Source organism: Athene cunicularia (assembly GCF_003259725.1).
Source record: "Athene cunicularia isolate RWA chromosome Z unlocalized genomic scaffold, athCun1 chrZ_part1, whole genome shotgun sequence".
Classification (NCBI taxonomy): domain Eukaryota; kingdom Metazoa; phylum Chordata; class Aves; order Strigiformes; family Strigidae; genus Athene; species Athene cunicularia.
The window spans coordinates 21,744,521-21,772,017 of record NW_020799142.1 but is presented as its reverse complement, the minus strand read 5'-3'; the positions used below and the strand labels follow the sequence as shown (position 1 = coordinate 21,772,017).

The 27,497-nt window shown below is 41.2% G+C and overlaps 1 protein-coding gene across 1 annotated transcript in view; it reads right to left on the bottom strand.

Annotated features, from left to right (window-relative positions):
- EGFLAM (EGF like, fibronectin type III and laminin G domains) overlaps positions 1-27,497 on the bottom strand; it is a 77,241-nt gene that overhangs the window by 46,354 nt on the left and 3,390 nt on the right. Inside the window, exons 2-6 of the mRNA XM_026865814.1 lie at positions 9,739-9,851; positions 7,676-7,759; positions 5,939-5,965; positions 1,510-1,627; positions 1,113-1,248 (exon numbers count right to left, since the gene is read on the bottom strand). Coding sequence (XP_026721615.1) covers positions 1,113-1,248; positions 1,510-1,627; positions 5,939-5,965; positions 7,676-7,759; positions 9,739-9,851 — 478 coding nt within the window. The remainder of the gene's footprint in view (positions 1-1,112; positions 1,249-1,509; positions 1,628-5,938; positions 5,966-7,675; positions 7,760-9,738; positions 9,852-27,497) is intronic.

Below are 27,497 nucleotides of genomic sequence, written 5' to 3'. Positions count from 1 at the left end.
ATAATGTATATTCAGCCCTTATGTCCTGCCTCCCAGTGCAATATGGGACACTAAATATAGGACATTCTGATTCAAACACAAAGTGCAACTTAAGTTCACAAGTAGGCTTTCAACCTTGGAATTCTTTTCATTCTAGTAATGTCTTCTAGACTGTAACCATACTTTGAACACTGAAACCCAATAGCTCTTTCTGTCTAACAATGGCTCTTTTTAAAAAATGAAGATTTTTTACTGAAGAACGATTTTTTGACCTTTACAGCTCAGAGTAGTTAAGGAAGCAATTCTCTCTTCTTATCCAGAAACCTCAACTAAAAGCTGTCATCAAGTGTTCGCCCAAAGGATTAAACTTTTAAAGGCTGAATTTTGCATTCAGCGTAAGGGTAAACATACGGACAAGCAAATGAAAATAAATAGCTTTGTATGCAGATATCAATTTACACAAGCACATGAACATTCAAGTATGAATACTTGTTTGTGCATGCAGATACAACCACCTCCTCCTGACCCTTCATATGCATCTTATAAAAGATGCAAGGTTCACCATACAAGAAGGAAAAAAAAAAAACAAACCACCAACACCCTACCTCCCCCCAAAAATCTAAACAGAAGGGCCAGCCTTTCATGTAAACCTTATAACAATGCAAGTCTAAGTCCCGCAAGCTCAAGACCAAGAAGACTTTTGTCAGGTAAATCTGCCCAACTACCGAGTTTGCAATCTCCAGATTATTTCCTATAGCAGCTGAGGGTACTCCTGCTCAGGGGAACTGTTTTGCCACACACTCAGCATGGTTTGGCAGTGTTTGATGACAGGAGAAACTTAAAACTTCACCAGGCCTTTATTAGAGAGAACAGATCAAACTAGAGCTTTTTTTCCTCAATCAGAAGACACAACTTATTGGTGATTTTATAACAAATTAGATTATTTCTGATTTTGTTTTTAAATTTTCATGGTAATTCAACACACAAGAAGAAACTAAGTGCACTATGTACAGTAAGTAAATAAATCATGAGAACAATCTATATGCAGGTTAATAGAGCAGTTTAAGTAAAAAAAAAACTGTAGTGCACAAACTGCACAAAACCTGAAATTCAGACTCCACTGGCAAACTTGCCTGATAAACTCCACCATGTAGTACTGGATGGGAGAACTTCCTTCGCTCGCTCCGGCCTTCCAGGATAATGCAACTTCTGAATCCGAAACTACCACGATCTGAGGCTGATAGGGCGGTGCAGGGGGCATGCATTTATCTAAGCCAGAAGCGCAAATGAATAGCATCAGAGAAGCAGACAGGCTAATATACACAATAATCAAACATCCACAGACTTAGGAATCAAATTCATACGCTTTTCCTCTCATCTGTTGCCCCTCTAAAATGACACGCTTGTGGAAATATAACAGTAAAATATTACGATACTGCACATGACAGAGATATAGGTGCAAGTGACCTGCTGCGTTACACACTTGTGCCCTGAGAGTTTTGCAACAAAAAGCCATGCACACAGCATTACCTTGGGATAAGGTTGTTACTTCCCTGGGCACACTGGGTCGTCCTTTCCCTGCCCAGCCGTATGCTCCAACGCTAACACGGTGTGGAGTGCCTGGCTTTAGATCACCGATAACAACTTCCTACCAGAGTCAAGAGAAGACAAAAATATTGTGAAAGCTCTTCCATGTAACTGGGGATGGTGCTGTGAGCTGGGATTTGGGCATTTCCCATGTAGCGTCCTAGGAGGATTGTCCCCAGCCCAGCTTAGAAGCAACAAACACAAACATCACCACATGTTTCCTCTCAAGCTGCAGCTTCACCCAGGGGGAATCCACAGCGATGACCTGGACCCATTTCTCAGCATAACTCATAAGGTTGCAGATCATTTGCATTAGCTATCCAGCTTTTTTGCTGGTGAAGACAGTCACATACTATTCCCTCCCCTGAGCCAATTGCTGGCATTCGGTATCAGTCTGGTTCATCTTCTTTTTTTGTTTATTTTGGTTTTGTTTTTCTTTTAAATCCAGAGACTGTAGAAGCTCCTGAGAACGAAGCAAGTTGCCGCACTGTTAACTGATGATCTTTAAGTTCTCACGGGGCAGGGACCAGTCCTGTCACCTCTCACAAGTTTCCTAGCTCAGCTATCAGCCTTGACCTGAAGTGAGCATTTCCCTTATTTGTCTTTCTGTCATAAACACAAAATTATTAACCCACAGACAACTACTGTAGGGGAGGCGATGATAACCTCCACATGAAGAGCTTGTGCTGCTGAATACTATTCAGAGGAGGCAGCTCAAATCTCCCAGAAATTAGCAAATGTCACAGAAAAATTTACATTTTATCACTGGCTGGTGCAAATAGCATGGATCAGCTTCAGACATTTAGATCCAGTCTTTAATGAAGCATGTGTACACGTGTATAGAAATTCAACATTCTTTACCTGCAGCCTATCTGTAAAGACATGTAAATCCTAGACTGACAAATTTTGACAGCATATACAAGTAAACAGAAATACTAAGTTCTACACCAAAGACTGTTTTGGTGTGAAAAAAGCACATAAAAAAAATGTTTTAAAGAGATTTTTCTTCTGGTTTTCATTCTCTGATATTAAAAACATTATTCACAGTGCACGTGAAAATGCAGAAATCTTTCTCTTCATGCTGGAAGAGACTTTAAATCTGCATTTTCAGTTGCATTAAAATAGTAAACAATCCCAAAAGCTTATTAACTGCTAAATTTCCTTATGACGGTCTTTTGGACAAGCTCTCCTTCTCTATTCTTTAGGGAACTTCTGTTATTACTACAACACTGTTCAGCAACACCCTGACATCTGTCATTTCTCTAGCTGCGGCTTTGGAGCGCCGTTACTGATTTCCTATTAACATGGATGACCTGACCATTATCCTGTTTTTCCATCATTCACCCTTGATCTGCTTGAATGATTTGGTTCATCTGAGAGAGATGAGAACTATGCTGGAAAAGGAACTGCCCGGAGAGAGGCAGCAAAAACACTCACACCAAAAGATTTATCTGGGTCTTTCAGTCTCATGAAGTCTCTGAGATCTTTCAAAACATGATCTGAAAAGCCAGTTGCTGAAAATTCAGAACTTCCTGTCAATGATAGTACTGATGACCCTGCTCCTGCCATTCCATCCTCCATGCCATACTGTCTGTCTGTATTTAAACTGTGTGTATTCGTTCCTACCAGCAACCTTCTTTATTACATTCATTCTTATGAGAAAAAATCCTTTGTTATGTGTCTTACTGCTTTCACACTATTCAGGAGCCTGGCCTCTGCAAAGTGTGATAATGATGTACTTGCCTTATATTATTACCTTCAGACACAAGTCTACAATAAACAGAAAGAATCTCACTGACTGCAAGGCCAATCAAGACCAAAGTCCTAATATCAATTTAGGTATTTAAGTTCGACATGTGTACCCTCAAAACTTTAGCAAGGTCTCTCTTGCTTTATACAAATAGCTGTCTGCCTCTTTCTGCTGTCAATGTCCTCTCCATTAACACGGCTGTTGGACATACAGTAGTTATCTCTAAGATCAAATATCTTCTATCTTCTAGGATCAAGATATTAGTGAATATATCATCAAGCTACCGTAACCCATAGAAATCTCAGGGAATACCCGCCTCACACCAGAACACTTTCAAATGCGATTCTGGAGAAGAAACACATTTCCTTGCACCCCACTGTCCGGGAGCCTAGGACTACATATTTCACCTCATTTTTTGCTTTTATTTAGGAGAAGGGTTTTAAAACAAAGTTTTCCATCCCAGAAGAAACACAGTGGCCTCATAGGTAAGGAATTTAGGTAGTATGTGGAAGAGTTAGTTCCTCATCATTTTTGTAGTCTTTCCCTCCACTCAGATTGCCTCTGTATTTTGAAGCATGACTGGACATTACATTGCCAGTGAGGCTTTACTAGGCATCAACCTCATTTTCTTCTCTTATACAACACTCTTGCTAAAACCCTGCAAAATTACATTTGGTATTTTCATTAAAATCCCATATTCTTGAATGGGGTGAAGGAACACAATGCCTTTTCTGTGGTAGAGAAGTCAGGTGTACATAGAAACCATATATCCCTCCCTGCCGTGCCACACAGCTTGCCCTTCCAAGTGTGTTCAAACTGTTTGTGAGGCTGTGCTGTAAGGTGCCTCACAGAAACCAGGATTGCAAATTAATTTCTAAAGAAAACCTGTTTTCTGTTTTGTTTGTTTTAATCTGAAAAAAACATCAAACCCTGATTACAACACAGATGCAGAAACCAAGCTGGGTTTAATAACATTTGATCCCCTCACAGCTCCTTCCCTGCACTAGTAGTCTCGATTCGTCAGTCCCCATTTTGTAGTGGTGTGTTTGGTGATTTGATAGGGAGCACTATTGGTCTCCATGACACTGTGCCTGACCTAAAACCTCCCACCTTTAAAGTCCACTAATTTTTCATGCTTTTTTTCTTTTTGTTAATATTTGTACTCAACTTCCTGAATATTATTCCCAGTAGAACAACTGTCTTATGAAATTGTACTGTACCTGCACTTCCTCTGGCTGTTCTCACTTACATGTTCTCTATTAAAACATGCTATAACACAGCTATAATACATTATCCACTTTGCTAATGCACAGGCACATGCACACACGCACACACAGAAATGGGCAGCCCAATTCAGCTCTTGCTACGACAGTCTCACACGGTCCAAAGAAGCCTCTTGAGAAAGCAGTAGGGTCATACCCATCACCAGGAGAGAAGGCTTAGTGATGGAAATATGAACTATGCAGACTTAACCACAAAACTATTGCAGATTTCTGTTGAGTTTGGTATGAATATAACAGAAAGCATTTCAGCAAGAACACCACTTCCTGAGGATTAATGACAGCTGGGAGTTGATTAATCCCAGTCAGTTATACTCCTCCACAAGTACCCCTCAGAAGTGTTATTTTTATTGAGCAGAAGAAAAAAAAGGCCCAGCATGGAACCTCAACTCTGAAATGGCATAATCCAGACTCAGCTCAGTGGGGATCGAACCAGACAGTCCTGGTTCAAGCGCATTCTGAGGTCTCATCTGGACAACAATCTCCTACAGTCCAACAAAACTTCCTTTAACTCAGCCCATGAAAGCTGTGCGAGATCCACAAACTTTGTGGGACTTCTCCATTCCTAGAACAGCTCTCAAACAAAAAAGGTTTATAAGAGGTTGTTCATGTTAGGGATTTCACTTAAATACTAAAATAGCTGCCCTCATCCTACCCAAACCCAGGCACCTCCTGCTTTCTTCCCCCCTCACAATAAACCCAATCTGTTTACTGCTTAGAGGAAGCAGACTGGACTGAGTGCAGGACTGGAAATAATTAATCTGAATAATTCACCAGCTGCAAAGCCATTAAGAGGGCTGGTATTTCTTTCAAACCTGTTTTATACTAGTTGTTAGTCTCCCACTCCTTCCTTCTGGACGTTGTGTGGCTGGCCTTGTCCTGCACTCCTCCTCCTTGGCTCTTGCTGGACTGGCTCAGGTTTCTCCCTCTCTGTCTCCTCTCCCACTGCCAGACTTTGTTCTTCCCTGTCACCATGTATCTGACTACCTGACTGTCCCTGTTCCCTGTAAATCCTTGCTGCCTGGGTATAGCTCATTTTTACACAAATATACTCCAGCAAAACAAGACATCCATAAATATTTTTGATGACTGAGAGAAAAGTTCATCAATTGCTAAAAAGAGAGATGCAGTACTTAACATGTCCACCTTCTTCACTTCTGGATTTTGACCTCTAGCTACTATTTGCCACATTTTGACTAAAAAAGATCCTGTATAAGTGCTAAGTAGAATCAACACCCGAGATCAACTTTTGTGTGTGAATCTGTGGAAAGACCAGGTCATGAATGCTCAATTTAATTTTAAATCACAGCTGCAACCAAGTTTCATGTGAAGCAATACTTACAAAAATTGCTTGTCCTTCAAGATGACCCTGGGAAAAAAAAAATAGAACTTGTTAATGAAGTAACATACTAAAAAGTGATGTCACAACCATATAAATAACGGGTTAGGGAATTAAAACAAGGCCAGCACTGCACCATACATTAGTTTATGTGGCTGTTATTCATCTGCATGAGTACTGGGATACAGATTCTGTTCTCCTCATGAGTAAAAATTACTGCTGTCAGGATAAGATAAAAAACCCAACATGTGTTTGACCTCTGTTGGCACTATTAGCAAGAATGTTTTTTTGGGGAAAAAAAAAAGGAAGTGAGGAATACAGAGATAAAGATCAGAAGGGAGAAAATAATGCTTAAATAAACAAATAATATATCATGGCAATGATATTCTTTCATTCGCCATGATCCCAGAAACCTGCGGGAGTCAGAACTGACAACCAAAGTGATGGAAAACTGCAGGAAATCTGAGCATCCCCCTCACTCACGCTGCTCAGGTGGAAGGTTTCTGAGCACTGCCCAGCAGGGATCAGGAAATATCATTGAATGCACTGCACTAAACATCAGGTGGGGAGCCTAAAGGAAGAGAGGTGAGGAAATAAAGAAGAATGAAGATGAGCAGAAGAGAAAGGAAGAAAAAAGTGACTTGTGAAGAAGGATAAGCAAATAGATTGGAAAGCCTGCAATGCTCCTCTGGCACACAGGTAAGACTTTGATTCCTGTGCTGGTTAATGTTGCTGTCTCGTGGACAGACTGCCTTTTGCAGAGAATGGTATGAAAGTGCTCCCCTCACAGCACCCACTCTGTCACTCTTTGCCTGAGGAGAGGCTGGAAAACCTCCCTCTGTTCCTGCCTTGCTGAACTCAAACAGCAGCTTCTCTGCACTGAGGAAGTACCAGCATGTTTCAAGAACACCCTGTAAAAGCGGACAGTATTAAAGCCATCCCAAAGCACAGAAAAGTTGCTTTCATCTCGGTACTAACTGTTCAGCCATGCACCAGAAGAAGATGGGCGGTGTTCATTTGTGAAGGTAAAAAGAAGGGGAAATTGGACAGAAAAGGGGAGGGAGGAAGGAAAGAGGAGAGTGAAATAAAAGAGAGTAAGAAAGAAAGAGAGATATGAAAGGAAAAAGAGAACTAAAAGCAAGGAGGAAAAAGGGAAGCAGGAGGAAAAGCAGTGCTTTCAAGAACAAAAAACCAGAAGTTGAGGGAATCTTCTGGGAGATGGATTTGCATAGGTCCAACTAAAGCGGCACTATTAAACTTTAAATTCCCTATTTTGGGAGGTCAGGGTCTCACACAGATACAAAAATACACTGAAAACTCTGAGTCTCCTTTAGCTCATACGCTGACCTGTATCAGACACTGCAATACACATACACTGATATTGCAAATCTAACCATGCACAGTCATGCAATTTCCCTTCCATGGGTGGAAGTGCACAGAAAATGCATATTCAAAATTTAAAGTCCTATTTTGGTAGATACAAAAGGCCAGTACTAGGAAGACACAGGCAAGTCCCAATAGTTTTACATGATAAATTAGCCAGACAACAAGCAGCAAAAGTGTATCACACTGGCTGGATTACAGAAAAACATTGTCATTTCCTTTTGCTCCATACTCAGAGCAGATCTGGGGCTTGGATCCTCAGCATAATTCACAAACAAGAAACAAGTAGACAGTTGCAAGTTTCCACTTACAAGCTCCATTCCAGTACTCCAACTGTTGATGAAAAGAAATACTCACCATGCTAAGCATATCCAAACTGAGGGGAACATCATGTGAGAGCTGTGTAACTGCTTTATCATCTTCAACCTCTGAGTAAAAGACCTTGGAAAGAAGACATAGTCAAGAAAGTTAAAGCAATAAATGCTTCAGAATGACTTAAAAACAAGTGCATGGCTATCACACTGTAGACAGCATTTGAGCCTATGATCCCCTACCTTTTCAAATGCACAAAAAGCTAACACCCTTTAACATCCCTTTCATATTTGCTAGAAGCTGTCAGTATGATCAAAGGACACATTTTGCAGTGTATATGCTGAACTGATGTAAAACACAGCCTAGCTTTTAGGGCAGACATGAACTGACAACTTTAATTGTGCATCAGTTGGCCATGGTAAGCATGGACAGCTAGTCTGAACGAGTCAGGGATTTTACCTCATATAAGGAAGATACTGACATTACACGATTATGTCATTATAAAAATTGCTGTATCATAAACATCTCTCCATGTCTGTTGCCATGTACTGGAGACTAATGAGCCAGGGAGAGTCTGATTACCTATGCACAGAGACCCTGAGACGCCAGAGGGTCAAAAGCTAACACAAAGTGAAGATTGCACTATCAATGCTGTTTCTCACTGATTTTATTATCACGCCACAGATGAGCTCAAAGCTTAAAAATAAACCGTGGATGCTTGATCTACTGCAGGAACAGTGAAAACTATGATTTGTGACTATAAAGTTTTGCAACTGTTTGAAAACTGTCATGACCTATAGAAAAGCCACTTACTCCACCTCTGTTTTCACACAGTAGAATGGACCCAACTACACAGAGACCCAAGCTGAGATAGGCTCTGGTCACAGCAAGTGTTTCTTGGTCTCCTTGACTACCAGCACTTTCATAACAATAAAAACAGCCCTGCAGCTGAGCTGCACTAGTGTCATTTACAAGGCCATGGGATGAAGGGGTACGTGTACCAGAAACATCTATTCCAGGGAATTTTCTCACTCTTTCAGCATGCATTAACAATAAAGGTAGTCAAGTTTTCTGATTCCCACCTTTATACATGAAACTGAATTTTGGATTATTTTTTCTGGAAATTTCAAATCTTTCCACAGAAAACACTAACAAAAACATCTGTTATTTGTTTTTCATTGAAGGGATTACAATGAGTTCTAGTCAATGTCCCACATCTTTGCTGCTAACTCCCTGCTGACTAGCTTCCATTTTGGGACTGAGTTTCATTGCCATGGAATACCTGTTAAAGCAATACCTAAGAAAAATGAACGAATGGCAGATTAGTGGTCACTGGTTTTCTGCTTGCACACTAAAACACAGTACCCAGTTTAGGCTAGCCATTCTATTTTGTCCAATAAGCAAAGGTAACATGCTGGAGGCTTGGAGGGGATCAGAGCCTCCCCTATAAAACTACTGGCTAAAGCAGGAAAACCACTCAACTTTTATAAGGGAAATTCGCCACTGAGGTAGAGGAGAATAAACCAAAGTCCCTTCTGATATTTAAGGTTGTGTCTGGTCTCCCAGGGTTGCTATGCGGTAGGTGTATGTATCAGAGGAAGAGACACCATGAAACTCTCCTTCCCCTGTACCTGCTGCCAGTCTGGGAAGGTTCAGAAGTGTAGTTTTGAAAAACTATTCCTGCTAAAGCAATCCTCAAGCTGGAAGCATAAGACAAAGAATATGAATGGCCTGAAATCACCATGTATCTCCTTTCACTTGCACTGTGTAATATCGACTTGCTCTGCTCTACTTTACTGTTTTATCAGCTGCAGAAAGCGCCGAGATCCTTGCATGAAAACCACAACAGAAAAGCAATCTATATCCCCTGCAAGCCCTTGGCATTCAACCCAAATTCCCATCATAACTTGCTTCTAAAACATGAACTGCTTGTTTCTTAAAGTTACAGCTCAATCCACTCAAGACCACTGTCCCCTGACTGCTTTCTGGGCAATGGCACTATTTGTTACGAGAGCAGGCTCTCCCGCTTCCTTCACCATGCCACATCTGTAGTTCAAGGCCATGTAGGGTACTGCAATCCTCTCTTAGCAGCACAGAGGATCACTTACCGTATATCCCGTGATCGTGCTCGCATGCTGCTTTGGCATTCTCCATTGCACGCTGAACGCTGTGCAGTTCAGTGAATCCAGCAGTATATCGAGAGGAGGCCCCAGCCTATCTGCTGAAAGCAAAATGACATTGTATGAGAAACCACAGGACATAATACCTCTCCTTTAGCCACCTCACAGATATGAGTTTGAAGAAGAATAGACCTGTGCTGCCCTCGTTCCAAACTGTCAAACATAGCCCACTACTCAGTTTTGACTCGGGTGCACCTTTCCCTCTCCAACTCTGACTTCCATGGCAGCTGTGGGATACCAGAAGAGACGGGGTGAAGGAGGACATCCCCTCTCTCAGTGGTGAGGAACCACTGATCAGCTCTGGACACCTCATGGACACCTCAGCCTCTCCTTCACCCCTCTCCCCCCTCCTCAAGCTTCCTGTCCAACAGCAACACCCTGATGTGAGGAAAACCAAACCAAACCCAAAACATGCCTCCTCTTCAGCCCTTTGCTGCTTTGGCACAGGCCAAGATACCCCCATTCACAGGTCACTGAGAGGTCTCCCAATCACCACCAGCCTCTGCAATCTCAATTCCTTCATGACAGCTATGGATAGGAAAAGCTATGATTAAAGTTAAAAGCAAGTCTAGCCTGATGAGAAGAGCACAAAGGACTCCTCAGTTCCTGCCTGCCCCTCTCTAGATGCAGGTTGGCAGTGGGATGTCTGGCTGTCATGCTTGCAGTGCTGCCACAATCATCCCTGTCTCTCACCAGCTGCAGCAGGAAGAGGGCATTTTGATATGGCTACACAGGCCTTACAGCACCTATCTCCCTCCTTCTCTTCCCATGGTACATGTTGGTCTTTCAAAAAAAAAAAAAAAAAAAAAAGCTGGAGAAGAAGGAAACCCTGAACTCCATGTCTCCATTAACACCTTAGCAACATCACTTACTGTCTGAGAAAGGGGAGGCAGAGGAGTGTGTCCGCTCTGTAACTCAAGACAGAATTTTTAACAGAACTTCTCCAAACATCATCATATATACTCTTAAAAACAAATCAATCTAACAAACAACAGTAATAGAGAACTGATTCAGACACTTTAACAAAAACTTCATTTTTTTCAAGGTGACATTTTTACTTTAATTAGTTTTTGCATGCCCTCACCTATGAAAACTTTAAGTAAAGACTAAGGAAACCCTTTTCTTTCCCTTTTTTCCCACTACATTTAACAAAATATCAAGTGAAAACAAGCTACTGTAAAGGTCATTTTTAGATGTGAAGCAAGCCTACGTCAGATTTACACTTCTTACTTCCACCAACATATTTGATTTGAAACTGAATGCACAACTTAACAGCCTACAAACTCTGCACACTATCAATCAGCATCAATACTCAAGTAGTTTAAAAAATAACAGAACTGATATTCTGGTCCTTTTCAAACTGATCCTGATTTTCCCATCACTGGGAAACTTTTTGGTTTAAGTTTTCTACTTTGAGTGAGCAAGTGTGGCCAGCTGGCGTCTACACCCCTCAGTTAACACTGATGACTGTTTTCCTGGCTCTTTTATCTAATTCTCTTCAACACTAAAAGAAATCCTTAACAGTGCCGGGTACAACCATGAAAGGATAAATATATAGATGAGGTTTAAGAGAACATAACTTCTATCATTATTCGGTCCCTATGCCTGAAGCTTCAGCCATTCTTACCTAAAAAATTTCCCAGCAGACTGTCTCCTGGGCAAGGCTGCACAAGGACTGCATGCGATGGTCTCCTCACCAAAAACTTTTTTTTTTCCTTTTATTGTTGAAACAACACAGCAGGGCATAAAAAACCTTCTGAAAATACCTTCTGAAAAAGGGACTACCCATTGTATGCTAAGTCTGTATTTTCTACGCACCCAAGGATCTTGCATATCAGTTCAACTTGAAAGAAATTCTGAAGACTAATGCATTATTATAACATCTCCAAGAAGTTCATATAGCCATAACAAGACAGAGCTGCACTAAAACATTAAGGAGGGAAAACATACTTAGAGCTCTACCTGCGTGAATTGTCCTCATTACTTCAATGGTCTAACCTGAGTTAACGGGAGCATGCACAAGAATTAGTCTGCCCCAACAGGCTCCTACTCCATAAGCACAAGCCACCAGCTGGATTCCCAGTTTCCCTCCCAGCCTGTTGCATTTCCAAGAGGGTAAAACAGCAAGCTCCAATCCCCTCCCAGCCCCTTTCCAGGGATATCAACAATGCCTCCCCCTACCTCCCAGGGAAAGGGCATGGAGGAGCTGAGCCCATCCTAAATGGATCTTCAAGTAAACAAATAACCACCCAGTGCTTTGAGCAGTACCACTGAGCAACCAGTAGGCTTTTAACTGTGTCCCTGAGCTGCTGGAAACTACGCAGATCCCAAACACAGGGACATCTACACATACATATTGCCTGCACAGTCTGTAGCACAGGTTCAGCCTCCTAGAAGAGTCTCCCAGAAAGAGTGTGGGGGATAGCATAGCTCACAAACCATGTCCATAAGTCAGTACGGACATCTTTTGGGAAGGAAAGGAGTTCAGCCTGATGGATGAGAGCCAAATCATGTCATAGTACTTGCTCTCCAGGCCTTCATTTATTTTCTTTATTAGCACAGACTTAGTCTCATGGATCTCTGCTCAGTTCATGGGCTCTGAGCACAGCAGAGTGCCACCTCTCATGCTCGATTCCTGCCCTGCATGCAGCAGTAGCTGGACCATACACCACCCCGTACTACCTGCTACTGAAAGGAGAGACAGGAAAGAGCAGCCAGGTCTGGGGTATTGCTGTCTACTTAAGCAGCATTTCACATTCAGAAAACACCTTTCCAATCTTCACAACACCCAGAGGCAGATTAGTATTAGAGATGAATCAGTAGTAAAAGAAAAAGTATAACCCCTAAACACTCTTAACATATTCGTGCCATCCCTGTATTACTTTCTGGGGATGCTCCAAGGGACAAGTTTGCTGGGAAGCATAACTGCTGAAATAACAAATTTTAACTAGCAATGACAAATACAAGACAGGCTTCAAATTCATATTCTGAATGTACTATAGGCCAATAAAATTATTTACAGAAAGTATTCAGTGAATAATTTGGAACAACAAATAAATTTGAAAAAAATGCAATCAATTTGGAGACTATCTGCAAACAGAGAGGCAACATCTGTTTAATAAGGAGCCATGTCATGAATTATTCACCCAACCCTACTAAACACTACTATCTCCAGTTTGCAGATGATGAAAGAGACACATAGAGCCAAATACTGACCTCAGTTACACTGGCCTATAAATTGTCACTGGAGAAGCAAATACAAACTCAAGCCAGGGAAAATGAGAGCAAGGAGCCGCAGAGGTCTATATTTCCATCCTCCTTGTTTAACTCTCCCTAGAAGCCAAGGGATTCCCCTAATGAAACGAAGACAGTGGCAGGAGGTATGCTTGGGAACCAGGAGTAAGCCCCATCACCTAGCACTGTCTTTGTGATCACCCTCAGATGCTCAGCAGTCAAACAAGGGTTTGGGGAGTGTGCGGGATCTGCTCACCCATTGCTATGTCCTGTCCTCCCTGTGACAAAACCGTGTGACAAGTAGGCACATGGTGCTCACCCTGTTGAGGACCACGCTGCCTCCTTGTTAAACCACGAGCCAAGAGGAAAAGGAAAATCTGGGCCAGCCCTGTCCCACGCACAGTTATCTTTTGGGGAGCACAGAGGGCAAGGCAGAGAGGAACATCTCATACAGTGTGGCAGTCCCCACAGTCCTCTGCTGTCACTGCTCCTGACCTTGCTGTATATTGATGTGCGTCTGGGGATTCTGATTGACAGAGTCTGATTTTCACACAACCCAGCAGAAGGGAAAAAATGTCCATTTTAGGACTGAACTTGCCCTTCGCAACCATGACAAAGTGACTGCGTGATCTGACACAAGCAATGTTTATGCCACTGAGATGCAGGGATGTCATGGCTTTGAAACAGTCATGCTGCAACACTATACCAAAGTGGTTTGTCAGCTGATCACAACTGATGCAATACATATCACTATTTTACTAACAATTTATTTTGAGATAAATGTGCACTTGAGGTATTTTGCAAGATTTTACAGAATGTCATATATTAGGCACACTAAAAATGGATATTAAAACTGGTCTAAACATTTATATCTTTAAGTCAAAGGTCGTGTTTAGACTATAAAAAATAGAAATAGTTTTCAAGCATAAAACTCTTTAGGTATTTGTAGTTCTTCCTACACTTCAGGTCAGAAATACCTCTCTTCTCAACATTCATCACAAAAACTCTGTTAATCTTGTAGCGCCATACATGGTGCAAAATGACAACAGAACCTACTCCCCTCTGCAGCCTGCTGGATGGGAACCTGCAGACAAGGGAGGTGCAATATATCTATTATTTGTACATACTTTGAAGATGATGATCCCACCTGCAAATGTCCTCTGCAGTTGGATCCAGTGCATACCTAAGAAGGCACGGAGATTAGCTCTGATCACAGAGAACAAGGAGCCAATTTACATAAAATAAAATTAAACACATTATGTTCAGAGTCATTCTCCCTTCTGGCCTGTCAGGCACAGAAAGTTCAGTATTGTCCAAAATGCTTTGATGAAACTGTAATGGAAGCAATGACTTTGCTCCCATGCACAGAAGACATTAATCAATGGGGAGCACTCTTACAGATATTATGAGTATATATCCTAAAAGTATGTCAAATACAAGAAGTTAATGAGGATTCAGCTACAGATAAACAATGTTGAGCTGACAACATGGTATTTACTTTTCTGCTTACAGCTATTTTGTTTCTTGTTTATGGATCTCTTTGGTTCCCTACTTCTAAAAACATGCAAAAACTGCTAAACCAGTGAACAAGCTATCCAAGTGAGCTGAAGAATACATAAGCCTACTCCCTAAGATGGAATTAATGTTACCATTTTAAAATTATTACTGTTTTTTAAATTTTTGCTTCACAAAAGCAACTCAAATTAAAAATGGTATATATACCATTTACACCACTATACAAGCGTCATTTCCATTGCAGCTGCATAGAACAGCCTCTGCCCATAAATTAAACACCCACAGGCTACCATCAGGGTGGCCACAGGGAGACTGTCTCCTGGGAACAGCCCCCAGCCTGGGCGAGTCAATGAAGTACCAGAGCCTCCGGATGGCTCCTTGCCATCACTGAATCCACCAGCAGAGATGTCACTTCCTTATCTACCCTTGCGATTTTAAGCAGTTAGCCTGGGTACCTAATGGGAATACTTCAAATTAATCCACCCAGTGCTGCCAGACTAACCATGCTGGTTTCATGCAGAACACAGGAGCAATCACTTCAGCTTGATGCTACTCCATTCCAGCTACTGCAAAACTGCTCATGCAAGACACAAGCAAGTTCCTCCTTCCTTCCAGTCATGAAGTGACCCCATAATCTTACTAGTGATGAATGGTTATGAGGAAAAAACCTGACTTCAAAATAAATACATTTGTTATGTACATAAACTACATATCTGAATGTGGATTAGTTGGATAAAGCTCCTTACAGTTGGTACTACTATTTTAGAGGAAATTTCAAATTTGATAGAAATTTTACTTTAGATTAAAATAATAAACCACCACTAGCTTGTTTGGAAAATTAAAATCTTTATACTACATATTCTGTACTCCTATTAATGATAGGGCATAGGCCAACAAAATGAGATAACCATTTCATTATTTTACTTTTAATCTCTGTGGGTAACAGCTAAGAGATAGAGACCGAAGGATTTCTTATTTTCCAGGTTGATGTATCTTCTATTTATGTCTCATCAAAAAAGATAAATTTGTTGATGAAATGCTAGTTATCACTGTCACAATGTAAGGAAATAGGAACAAAAAACCTTATGTAAGACAATTCAAGGTAATTCTAAATCGAAGCTTTCAGAACAAAACATTTTCCAGTAAGAGAAATTCCTTTGGATTTCTTTTGTTTCAAACATTATTTAATTCAGGTCACTACCTCATTAAAAAAAACCCTGAGTTTTATTGAAATAGCATTTTATCATTGCAAAAGTTGTTTTCAGGTAAAAAGTCTGTCAATCCCAGAGGTGAGACAAAGTGTATTGTGTCCCTTTCAGTCTCTCACTTAAGTATTAGTTGAAGTTCTCATTTATAAAACAATAAACAGCGACAGAGGCTTTTCTTGTTTCCTTTCTTGTTACAGACTGAATGAAGTTATGCAAACACCACAGCGGAATGAAGACACCATGATGAACCAAGAAAGGTCAGGAAATCCTAAATGAAAAAAATGTGCCATCTTTTAATTTCTTTGAAGCGTTTTCCAGCAGCCCAGCAGCATTATGTAAGAGAGCAAGAATCTCCCAGCCGCAACAACTACAAAGGATAATGACTTGGAGCTGGAAAATCTCACCCTGTCTCTCCTGGTCCTGCATCCTGAGTAGCAACGTCAACAAGGAAAACATCAAAAAATAGGTAAATCTTGATAGTTGTTGCTCTGAACAAGCGCCCTAGATCCCAACAAGAGGAAATCCACTGGACCATCTGTGTGCTGCCAAGTGAGCACCTGTGCAGAGATTGCAGGTAGTATGGCCGTATAGGAGGATCACAGTTTTTGACCCAGACCACAGTATGCAAACCTTTGGAGAGACGAACCCGACCTCAGTTAGTCTCTTAAAAATACTGTAATAAACACAATGAAAAAAACCCTCAAAACTGTAATAATAGCAGGCTTAGACCCACGTGAAGTTTTTCTGATGCAGTATATAGCATATGTTATGCCCCAGGTACATCCGAGGTGACGGTCATTGGGGTATTTATAGCCCAAGAGGAACGAAGGAGGCAAAGCTCAGAACTTAAGCTACAGTGCAATACAGAAAATCCCATTAAAAATGAACAGTCAGTGTGACGACTTTGTAGCAGCTCCTCCTGCTTTGCCTTGGCCCTGCAGATCCCAGAAGAGAAGAACAGAGGCGGGAAGCCCCGCTCCGCTCCCCACGCTCCTCCCCCGAGCAAGGCTCAGCTCCCAGGAAGGCTCCAACTGCAGACAAAGGAAGGAGGGAGAAGGGAAGCTCTGCACAGTGCACAGTGACTTCCAGGTGTGAGAAAAACTTCTAGCTGGGGATGGTTATGCACTGGGACCGCTTTTGGGGAATTCCTGGTGCTGAAGGTTATTAAAAGCAGGGGACACCATTATCTCTGAGCAAAGGTCTAGTTTATACCTATCCTGCCGTTGTCAAAAGGGACAGAGCAATCTCTCTGCAATAACTCTTGCAGGCTTGTGTTTTTAATAATTACTGATCAGAGACCAGTCTGACTAACACAAGTGCATGCTTGCATAGACTGTACCTGCATCTGAGATAACTTGGTGAAGTATTACTCCTAATGAAAGCGCCTTCCACTACTATAAATGTAGTATAGATGCCTGTAAAAAGCCCCATCAAAACACCCCACCTGCATAACCTCAGCTGCATACCTGGAAGCCTAAGTCAAAATCTAGTGCTCATGCCCCTAAAACCAGGATCGACCTTTGGCTGTCAAAGCCCCAGTGCTGGGGCATGGCTGCCAGTTCTGAAGCACCTTGGCCTGGCAGAGGAAAACAGTAGCCAGGTCCCTACTGGAGAAGGGGAGGCACTGAGGCTCACCTCATCCTGCTCCAGACTACTGGCTGCTTGAATGCAAAGCTCAACATTTTTCCTGGCTTGAGATTTCCTGTCCAGGCTCAGACCTGCCTCGACCCTGAGGATATGTCCAGCAGCTGAAGGACTGTGGCTGGTCCTGCCTGCTGCCAGGGCTCTGCCTGCTTTGCTATTGCCTGCTTCTCATCGGCTGCTTCACCAGTTTTCAAATAACTTAAAAACCAAGTGTCTGGAAGGTGATAGAGAGTAGCGAAAATCAAGGAACAGCAGGATAGCACATCTATGCAATAGACTTTAATAATCAGTAGGATGGGCTGGATAAGAACCAGCATGCCAATAGCATCCCCTGGCATCCCCTCTGACCCTGTTTCCCTCTGTGAATTTCCACACTGGGACTACACTGGGAACAGCAGCAGCAGCAGCAGCAGCAAGCAGCAGTGGTTTTCCAGCCAGGCACCCCAGCAGCTTTGCACATGCTGCCAGGGTGAGGCAGACCCGCTGAACCACAGGGAAAACTGCACCAAGGAAAACTGCATCATTCAGAGATGCTGTTTCATCCTGCTACTGGGCAAAAGCAGCAGCTCACTGCCAGTGGCAAGGGCAAGGTTTCACGCCTTCTCCTGCCCTGTCCCCTCCCAGCTACTCCATTCTCCTCCCCCCAGGCATTTCCCACAATGTTACCCAGGGCTTCTTCCTCCCTTTTTGCACCAATTCGGGTGTCATCTAAGACAATTCAACTAAACAAGGGAAAAAAAGAAAAAGAAAAAAAAAAAAAAAGAGGCGGTTCTCTTTTCTCTCATGGGTTCTGAGACCTCATGCATCTGAAGGTTCTAGGAAGCATGAACATCATACCTCCAGAAAACACGGCACTCCAAACATTATCAGAGGCAGAAACAGGGAAGCATTAACCAAGGTGAACCCCACAATGCTTAAAGTTCATAACTGAGTCTTAGGCATTGTTGATGAAAATAACCTTTAGTAAGCAGGCTATTTCTGTTCTGAAATGAAATTATAAAGATAAGGTTAAAAGCCTGCTACATTTTCCGAGCATTTGTAACATGGGTAAAATACAAAAGTCTTTGCATTTATTATCAAAAAAGAGCTTCATTATATAAATTTTATATATACATATAAATAAAAAGTCCAGTTAAACTGTAAAAATGCTGAATAAATAACTTGAAAATTTATTTTCCCATCAATCAGTATCACTTAAAGGTGTATTTTTCAGGTGTTTGCTCTCCAAAGCTTATTATCTTCACTGGGAACCACGGCAAAATTGTTCATGCTACTTGAAAAATGTTCTCCTTGATGTCTCTTAATCTCTTTGCTTTATCTACTACAAATTTATTTCTCACTAATACATAATACAAAGCTGAGCTCCTGAATGAACAGCCTACTTGGTATAAAAAAAAAAATAAATAAATTCAAGGGGTTCTTCTGGAAAAGTGGTCAGATAGAAGAAACCTGACAATCATACATGTATTATGGATGGACACACACACAAAAAGATTAAAGTATAAGGAGGACAAAGCTGACCATGTGACAAGCAACAAATGTGCAGGGTGAGGACAGGACATGCAGCATATTGGGCTCTCACAATCCCTACAAGTCCTGAGTAATTGTTTTGAAGCTCATTATTGGCAGACACAAATGATCTGGTCATGCCCTAGAGAGTAACACAAAACTAAACATGAGCGTTTGTTATCCCTGAGGTTTCGGCACAGGCCTCATAGGATTACACCACTTCAAGTGGTAGTGACCTCCTAGTGAACGTCTTTGTATTGATCACAACTAAAGCAAACACACACTTCTCTGTAGGAAGCACAGCAGTTGGTCCAGTTGGTGTTTTCAGTCCATGACAGGATGACAGCTCAAAGGAAGCTAAACACAAGAACTGAAATAGACATTTTCAAGAGATACTTGTAATATTCTGCAAAATCACAGAGATGGTGAAGTTCCAAGGATCACCTAGTCCAAATCCCTGCTCAGAGCAGGCTCAGCTGTAGGTTGTTCAAGACTTTACCTAACAGGTTTTGAGTATCTCCAACGATGAAAACTCCATAGCCTCTCTGGGCAAGGGCTCAGTCACCCTCACTGTAAAAATGTTTCTTCTCATGTTTCTTTGTGCATCCAGTCCTGTCACAGGGCACCATGGAGAAGAGCCTGCCTCCATTTTTATTACTTGTCCCATTAGGTATTTATATACATTGATAAGTTTCCCCTGAGTCTTTTACTCTCCATGCTGAACCGTTCCTCTCAGCCTCCTCCCATACCACATATGCTCCAATCCTTCAGTCATCTTTATGGCCCTTTGCTGCATTCGCTCTACTATGTCCATGTCTTCTCTTGCATCAGGCAGCCCAGAACTGGATCCACGGCTCCAGATGTGTCTCACTAGTGCTCAATAGAGAGGAAGAATCACCTCACTCAACCTGCTGGCTACACTCTTCCTAATGCAGCCCAGGATGCTGCTGGCCTTTCTGCTGCAAGGGCACATCAGCCAGGGCTGCCACCATACAGTGATCCTAACCTGGCTGGAGAAACCTGTTCAATAGCAACTGTGATTTTATTAAAGGCTGCTGAAGGCCGAGTCAGGAAGGAAATCTGGCATCTTCTCGAGGAGCAGGAAATTCTTCTCTGACTCAGTTCCTCCATAAGAAATGGGATAATTTCACTACCTTCTGCAGTCAGCAAGTCCCTATTCACCAACAGTATCAGTAAAAACCACTGAGGAAATTCTTTGTCTCTATTAAGTGACAGAAATAGATGTTTTTTCAAACCTGAATCTCCACACTAATGTAGCATGGGATACAGCTGTGTATCCAAAGAGCCAGTAATAAGCAGTGGGATGTGAAAGCTGGGAGAATGAGTAAGAGTGATGAAACCCTTGCTGCAAGAGACAATGGGACATGAAAATACATCTCAGCATAAATAAAGATCAAATGTCTTACAAATAGCTAGCATCTAACACCCCCTAACCCTCTGAAAGCATTCTCTGCAGCTTGTGGAGTTCAACCCTCTGGCCCAAGCCCTTACTAGGGCTTCCTCACCATGCAAGTCATGCCCTTGTCTTGACATCAGCTGATTAATCAGCTCTTTCTTTTCCCCCTTCTGACCATTTTAGGTGCTCTCTAGTCCTTTGTCCAGCAGTGACTTTCTTCCCCTAATATTCTTCAGGTTTCTTCTTCTGTCTTCCCCATGATCACTACATCTTATGGCTCCACAGAGGTAAATGGCTCAAACACTCTCATCTCAGCTCATTAGCATATATATGGAGAGAGCTGCAGTTCTTGACTGTATAGTTCCCCATACCACAGCACTGCCGGTATGGCTGTTCAATTAAGATGAAAAACAGCAGCAACCCACATGCAACAGGTTCATACAAGAATGAGAACATCGTGAAATGGGAACAGGAACTAAAAATGCCAGTAAGCCTTCAGTCTCTGTGTTAATGGCTGGAGTACCAGCTGCGATGTCACCATCTCTGTAAATAGTCATCTTCATAAGACAACCTGCTTATTTTTAGAAACATGATGTCTTCTCCTGTGATTATCTAGAAAGCAGAATATCAAACAGAGCTGAAATATTTCTGTTCCAAGTAACTGATTCTTGCTTCTGCTATCTCAAATTAAACCACAAAAGTTCTAGTCCTAGACACTTATTTTCCATCATTGCAGTTTGGCAGTTTTTGATCTTTTTTTTTTTTTCCTAAAATGATCTTCTAGTTGAAATTTCTCATGCATGAAAGAATTTAACTTGAGTGAAATTCTTCATGATCTTTGCCCTTAGGACTTTTTTTTCCGAAGATTTTTGAGCTCAGCCACACAAAGCTAGTCTTGGTTTAAAACTTTATATGTGCAATAATGCCTCTGACACATCAGAAGAATCAGAATGATTTTTATATTTGAAAGCAGCATGCTCAACGTTCATGAGATGCTCATTTCCCCTCATTTTAGAAAGACAATTCAAATTGCAAGTTCCAAATGTACACAGGTGTTGATACTTGATTGTAACATCGTTTTCACAGGTGCCACCAATTTTAAATTACTTTAAAAATTGAGAGAGGTGTGAAAAATAATTTGGCTTGGGATTCTTCCTGCCTCGGAGATCCTTGTGTGTGAGCTACAGCCATCTGACTATCCTCTGAGGACACAGGTAAACTCTGAACCACTCAGTGTCCTCTTCTCAAACAACTACTCTTAACACAACTGCTATCTGCACTGTTATTTAAAAAGAGCTTAACTATAAGGTTAATATATAAATGGAAAGACACCACATCATCACTTGGTGATATGCCAAGAAAGCCAAATGCAGAATATGTTAATACCTGCACATGGTTTATCTCTTCTAGCTCTAAAAATTATCCAGGACAACTTTTGGCAATGCCAAAAGATCTTTTTAAGAAAACTGGTGTATTTTGACCAGCCAATTACATGGCCAGTAAGTCACTAACAGAAGAAAGGGTTTTTCCCATGGCCCCATAGCTGTCCTCTTCCTTTTGAACAAAAGGCTCCCTGGGTCAATATTGTGTGGATTTCTCTTTCACTGGAGGCCAATATCCTGAGGAGCTTTCCTCATGAGTAGTCCTTACTCCTGAGTGTAGTTACACTGCGCTTGGTAGAAGACACCATGGTGTGAACTTGGTGCATTTCACAGTATACACATCTCATCTGGAGAGTTTTATGGATCATCACACATCATATCATTACCTAAGTTTGAGTTAGTTACCTGCCCTCCTAAGCCTTCAATTTTCAGTGGCTTATGCCCTTGTGAAGCAGTTACTTTCAAAGATGAATCTGGCTGTGCTTGTTCTCAGCTCAGTGACTGTGAAAAATCTGAAAAAATGTTCATCCTTTGCTGTGGTTTGGATGGTCATGTTATATGAAATAACTAATTTTGTTTTCATGTATAAGCATCCACTAAAAAAATAAAAGGAAAGGAAATCTTGCCTATTCTTGTTCAAAAGTGTTTCCCTTCAGTTTGAATGAATTATGAAGAACAGGGTTTGGGTTTTATTTGGTTTGTGGGGGTTTTTTAGATAGATCATTTGTTTGCACAGAAAACCATTAGAAAATTTTATTCAAGATCACATAGCTAACATAGTCTCCTGTGCACCTGGGATTTAGAAAGCCTTTTATTACGTGATCACAGATCACTATTGTACCTTCACCTATAAATATGGCACCAAATTTTAATAACTTTTTAATATATGAAATAATGAAATCTGCAAAGACCTCTTCATAGTAATGTGCTCAGATTTCAGGCATCTTTGATATATGTTAATAACTTTTTAACATAAGAAAGACTTCCTGTAACAATTTATTTTAGTGTTTCACTTCATTGTGATGGACAAGCTGTGAAAAGGCCATATCAGTCCTGTTTTGAGTCTCAATGAAACAACATTATGAATCTTTTTAATTTTTTTAATAATTATTTTCAGTAAGACCACATTAATGGGATATAAGTGGAATCAGGCACAAGGTTGAGTACCAATATATGCATGATCTGAGGAATAGGAAACTTCCAAATACACCCTCAGCTAACTGATGGGTTTGTGGGGCAACTGAAGAGAACCCATCCACTGAAATATTCCATTTTAAGACAACGTGGTACTTTTCTGTTTCTCAGAATCCTTGCCATTAAGTTTAAGAAAGTGAATCTGATCACTGGATGTGCTCACTGCTAACAAGCTGTACACAGGTCTGTCTAGTCCAGTGTCACTGTGCATCTGCCAGAGAAAAAGCGGGTTTTTTTTCTGCAAGGCACACTGTAAGATAAGGAGGCATTCACCTATGCATTATTACTAAGATAATGCCTAGAAGCCTTGACTAAAATTGGGGTACAGCTGTGCTGAGCATCCTACAGAATTCCTATTACTGTCTAATGTGACATGGTTGGAAAAGGATGAAAGCACAAAACCACTTCAACCCCATTTTGAAAACTGAAAATCTGGCCTGGGAAGGACTGGCAAACCCTCAAAGCAAGTCTGTGACAGCCTCAGGACAGAAAGATTTCCCAAGGGTCACTCTAGTGCCTTAACTCCAAAACAACCCCTCTTCTCTAAAGCATCACTGGGAACCCCAATATCTGTTATAGGTATAATGAAATAATTTTTTTAAAATTTCTTGGCTAATTTTATTTTTCTGAACACTGGTGGAAGTCTGTATAGTAGTTTTAGAGGAGGCATTGGCAAAATGGTGCCCCAGAAAAACATTTACCAAAAGTTTCCTTTTACATAGGAAGATAGTAATTTCAGGATGGAAAGGACAGAACACATTTTGTTGTGAACAGAGATAACTAAAAGGAGAAAGCATGCTTCAACATGAGTGATTAGCAGTGACATACTAAGTAACATGCTCAAGAGCATCCCCACTGCTGCCCTGGAGGATATTAGGTGAATGCTCATATCTGCGTGACGTGGTGATGGGATTGATCAGCACTAGCAGGATTCACCAGGAGATAGGCACCAAAGGTATGAGAGCAAGTCCAATCAAAATGAAAACATCACACAGCATTGTGACATAACTTACACCCAAATGTGATATACATATATAATTAGTGCTTGGTTGATCTTATTGATGTTGAAGACATCAAACAGTGCAGTCTGATAGCTCACATTTTGGCCTATGTCTGAAACAATAAAAGAATTATATTAATCTTCCCCCAAATAAATTATTCACACCTTCTTTATTAGTTTTAGCTCACAGACACACACCATCTCTGACAGCTCTGCAGCCCTCGTGTTAGGAATCATTCGGCTTTGGACTCATTCCTCTCCTCAGACACAGCAGATCAACCTCACCTTGACATCATAAATTCTGCTTTATGTGCAGAATTTATTATGACAGTGAATTACAATTTATTGTATTGTTGTTCAAAAAAAAAAAAAAAAATTGTTCTAGTTAAAAAACTCAAATAAGCACCTTCCTTCCCAAAGACTGATTTTCCCTATCTGCAGACCTGATTTTCAAGGTAGTTTGACTTACTTTGATACCTAAATAGGGCTAGACTTTCAAAAGTATTCCGTATCCAGCAGCTCTTATTATAGCCAGATTTCCTAAAGAATTCAAGTATCGCAGTGCCAAGTTCTTTGGAAAAAAAAGTCATTTACTGTAGTGCTGAACAGGGAGCTGGGCTCTTTTGAAAATCTGGCCTTGATATTGAGTGCTACGCTCTTGTAAAGTCTTCAAACTTTAACCAGTCTGATTCCTTCAGCATTTACCCACAAAGCCAGTGATGTCTACCGTTATGGACATCTGGAAAATAGATACAATACAAGCCTAATTCTTTTGTTTATATTAGTTGGCAAGCATAACATCATTAAAAAAAAAAAATAATTCCTAAGCATCAGATACAAATATTTATTTTCTCCAGGCAGATTAACTCAACACTTTTAATACTTTACAGGGCATTGCAACTTCACACTCTGATACTAACAAAGTAACAGTGCAGTATAGTGCAACAAGTTCATGATATGAACATCCATGGGAAATCAGCTAAGTGGTCAACGCCCTTCCCCATAAACCTCTAAAATCATAGAGCCACTAAAATTCGATATTATTGTGTTTATATTAGTAGTAGTTTTACAGATTGGAGATTAGGTTTAGGCTTTCCAGCCTTCAGTTCACTGAAACTTGAAACAGAAGCGGTGAACATCTGTGTCCTTGCAGAAGGCAAAAGCAAGAAAACAATGTGAAAGTAGCAACAAGAGTGCCAACTTCTGGGAGTACAAGATTTAGAGAATCGCAGCCTACTCTGTTCCCAACCATGCTATTCACCACAAAGTGTCTAAGAATTTGTTTTAAGCCCTTCCGAAAGTGTCTTCCTTGTATCCAGCAAATGTATCATGTAACTGTAAATAAATGTTCAAACGAGTTTAGCAGCCATTAGGATATTTCAAATTTGAGCATGACAGCTTTTTTCCCTGAAGTTTAATTTAAGACAGTGTATTTGTGGCCATTTTACTATATACTTTATTTTTAACTTCACAGACATATTTCTCACTCTGCTGCTTTCTGGGGATTGCAAAATTGATCCTTGTAAGGTGATCCCTGAGCAAAAATCTTGGAAAAAAAAATGGAGATGCATGTGACTTTTTTTTTTTTCTTTTGACCCACAGGACCTTCTAATCAGCTCCTGTTATTGAGGAAGAACTGGTTTTATCACATCCCTCAATACAACCTTGCTTTCACCTCAGTTACAGTTCTGATACAAGTTTCACTTCTATTGCTATTAAAAAGTCGAATTGAAAGGAAAAAAATAAAAAACTTTTTACTATCTGACCTCTTCTTCAGCCACTGCTTTTGGATGTGCAAGTAAATCAAAGTTCCCTTTCACAACCGCCTAGCATGGAACAAGTTGCAGAACAAGGCAGAGATGTGAGATACATGGCACTATACCTATCCTCAGTGTTTTTACAGAAACATTTCACAGTAGGTACCCATCTGCAGGATTCTTGGAAGCCCGCAATTCCAATAGCCCTTGGCAGAATGCAGATGGGATTTAAATCACATGCTGCTGCTCACAAACTGTCTGGGGGATTTCCCTCTTCAAATCTTACTACAAGTGGATTTTCAAAAGTCTGCACAGATTTTGAAAAAAATGTTCCCATATAAAACTGGCTACTTCTTATGCAGCAAATAAGGTAGAAAATGGATCACTGAATCAGTCAGCGAACCTGAAATAACATAAGTTATAGAAAAACTAACATAAAATGTGTGACTAACAAAACTAATGTACACACAATGTTATCAGATTAATCTCCTTCACAGTACTAAAATAATTTGTTTCCAATTTATTAAACTGTTCAATTCAGTAAACAGGAATACATTTCCACTAGGTCTGTCATGAGTAAGGGAAACAAGTATACCAGTACGGTAGAGGAATCTTTAGAAATATTTACACATTTCCATCCCCAACTTTACATATCTAGTATTTTAATGCAAGCTGCTAATCATCTCATTCACAACTACCGTCTATCTCATTTCCTCAAGTACTTAATGGCAGCTATTATGATAACCAAGGATCATGGGACTAGATCCCTAAGAAACAAGGTCAGACCTGTAAAATTAGCCATCTGTCCAGCAAGGGCTTTAAGCTCAGGCTGTACTTAAGTATTAAGTTTCCAACTGTACAGGCATTTTTTTTTTCTCACAACAGCAAGAGAATGCACGATATGGATTCAAAAAAAGCAATAAAAATCTTTTCACACTGTGAAATATATACAAAAAGGGTCTGAAGCTGAGAACACTTTGTGACCTGAGGCAGAACTTACTAAACGTGTTATATTTTTCATTGATCTGATCCCGGTGGACTCAGTGATAAAAATCGGTGTTTGGCCTCAGACTCCAGAATAGTCCCAGTGTTCGAGACAGTCTTGGGTATTAATATTTTCTCTTAGCGCCACGATTTTTAAAGTATGCAGAATGCCAAACTTCACCATGCACTGTGTCGCAGCTCACCGTTCACATTTTACCTTCTGCGGCAGGGGCTGTAAAGGCTGCTCACAGTCCAGGTTTTTAACTTTCTACCGCTGAGGACCACGTACCACCACCTGATAACGTGCAAAACCCTCCGACAGCTGTGGGAACTATCCCTCGGGTCACAAGTAACGCTCACCCAGAAGCAGGACCTTAAAGCACGCCACATTATTCTTGATACAGAATAACTACCTTTTTTTTTTAAATTAAATTATTGCTTTCTTAACCACTACTCTTTCACATTTATTACTGTGTGTCTTAGGTTATTCGCTACCACACATGTAACCGTCACAGCCAAAGCTCAGCCTTGACACCAGGAGACCTGTGACTGGCACAGAGCTTCGCCTGGCTCCTAACTGCTCACGCAGCACCAGAAGTTACGGGCTCCAGGGGAAAACGGCTAACATTTCTGCCGATTCCCTCCGCTCTAGCAGCCGTCGGGTCCTGGTCTGTAACTGGAGTGAACCCACCGGCACTGGGTGTAAAATGCCAGAGAGAACGGGTCGCACGCTGACTCTGCGACTTCGCCGCTTCCACGGCGCGTCCCTCCCGCCGCGGGGGCTCGGGGACCAGCTCGTCCCACGCGGCAGCGCCGCGACCCGCCCGAGGAGCGGGCGCTGTG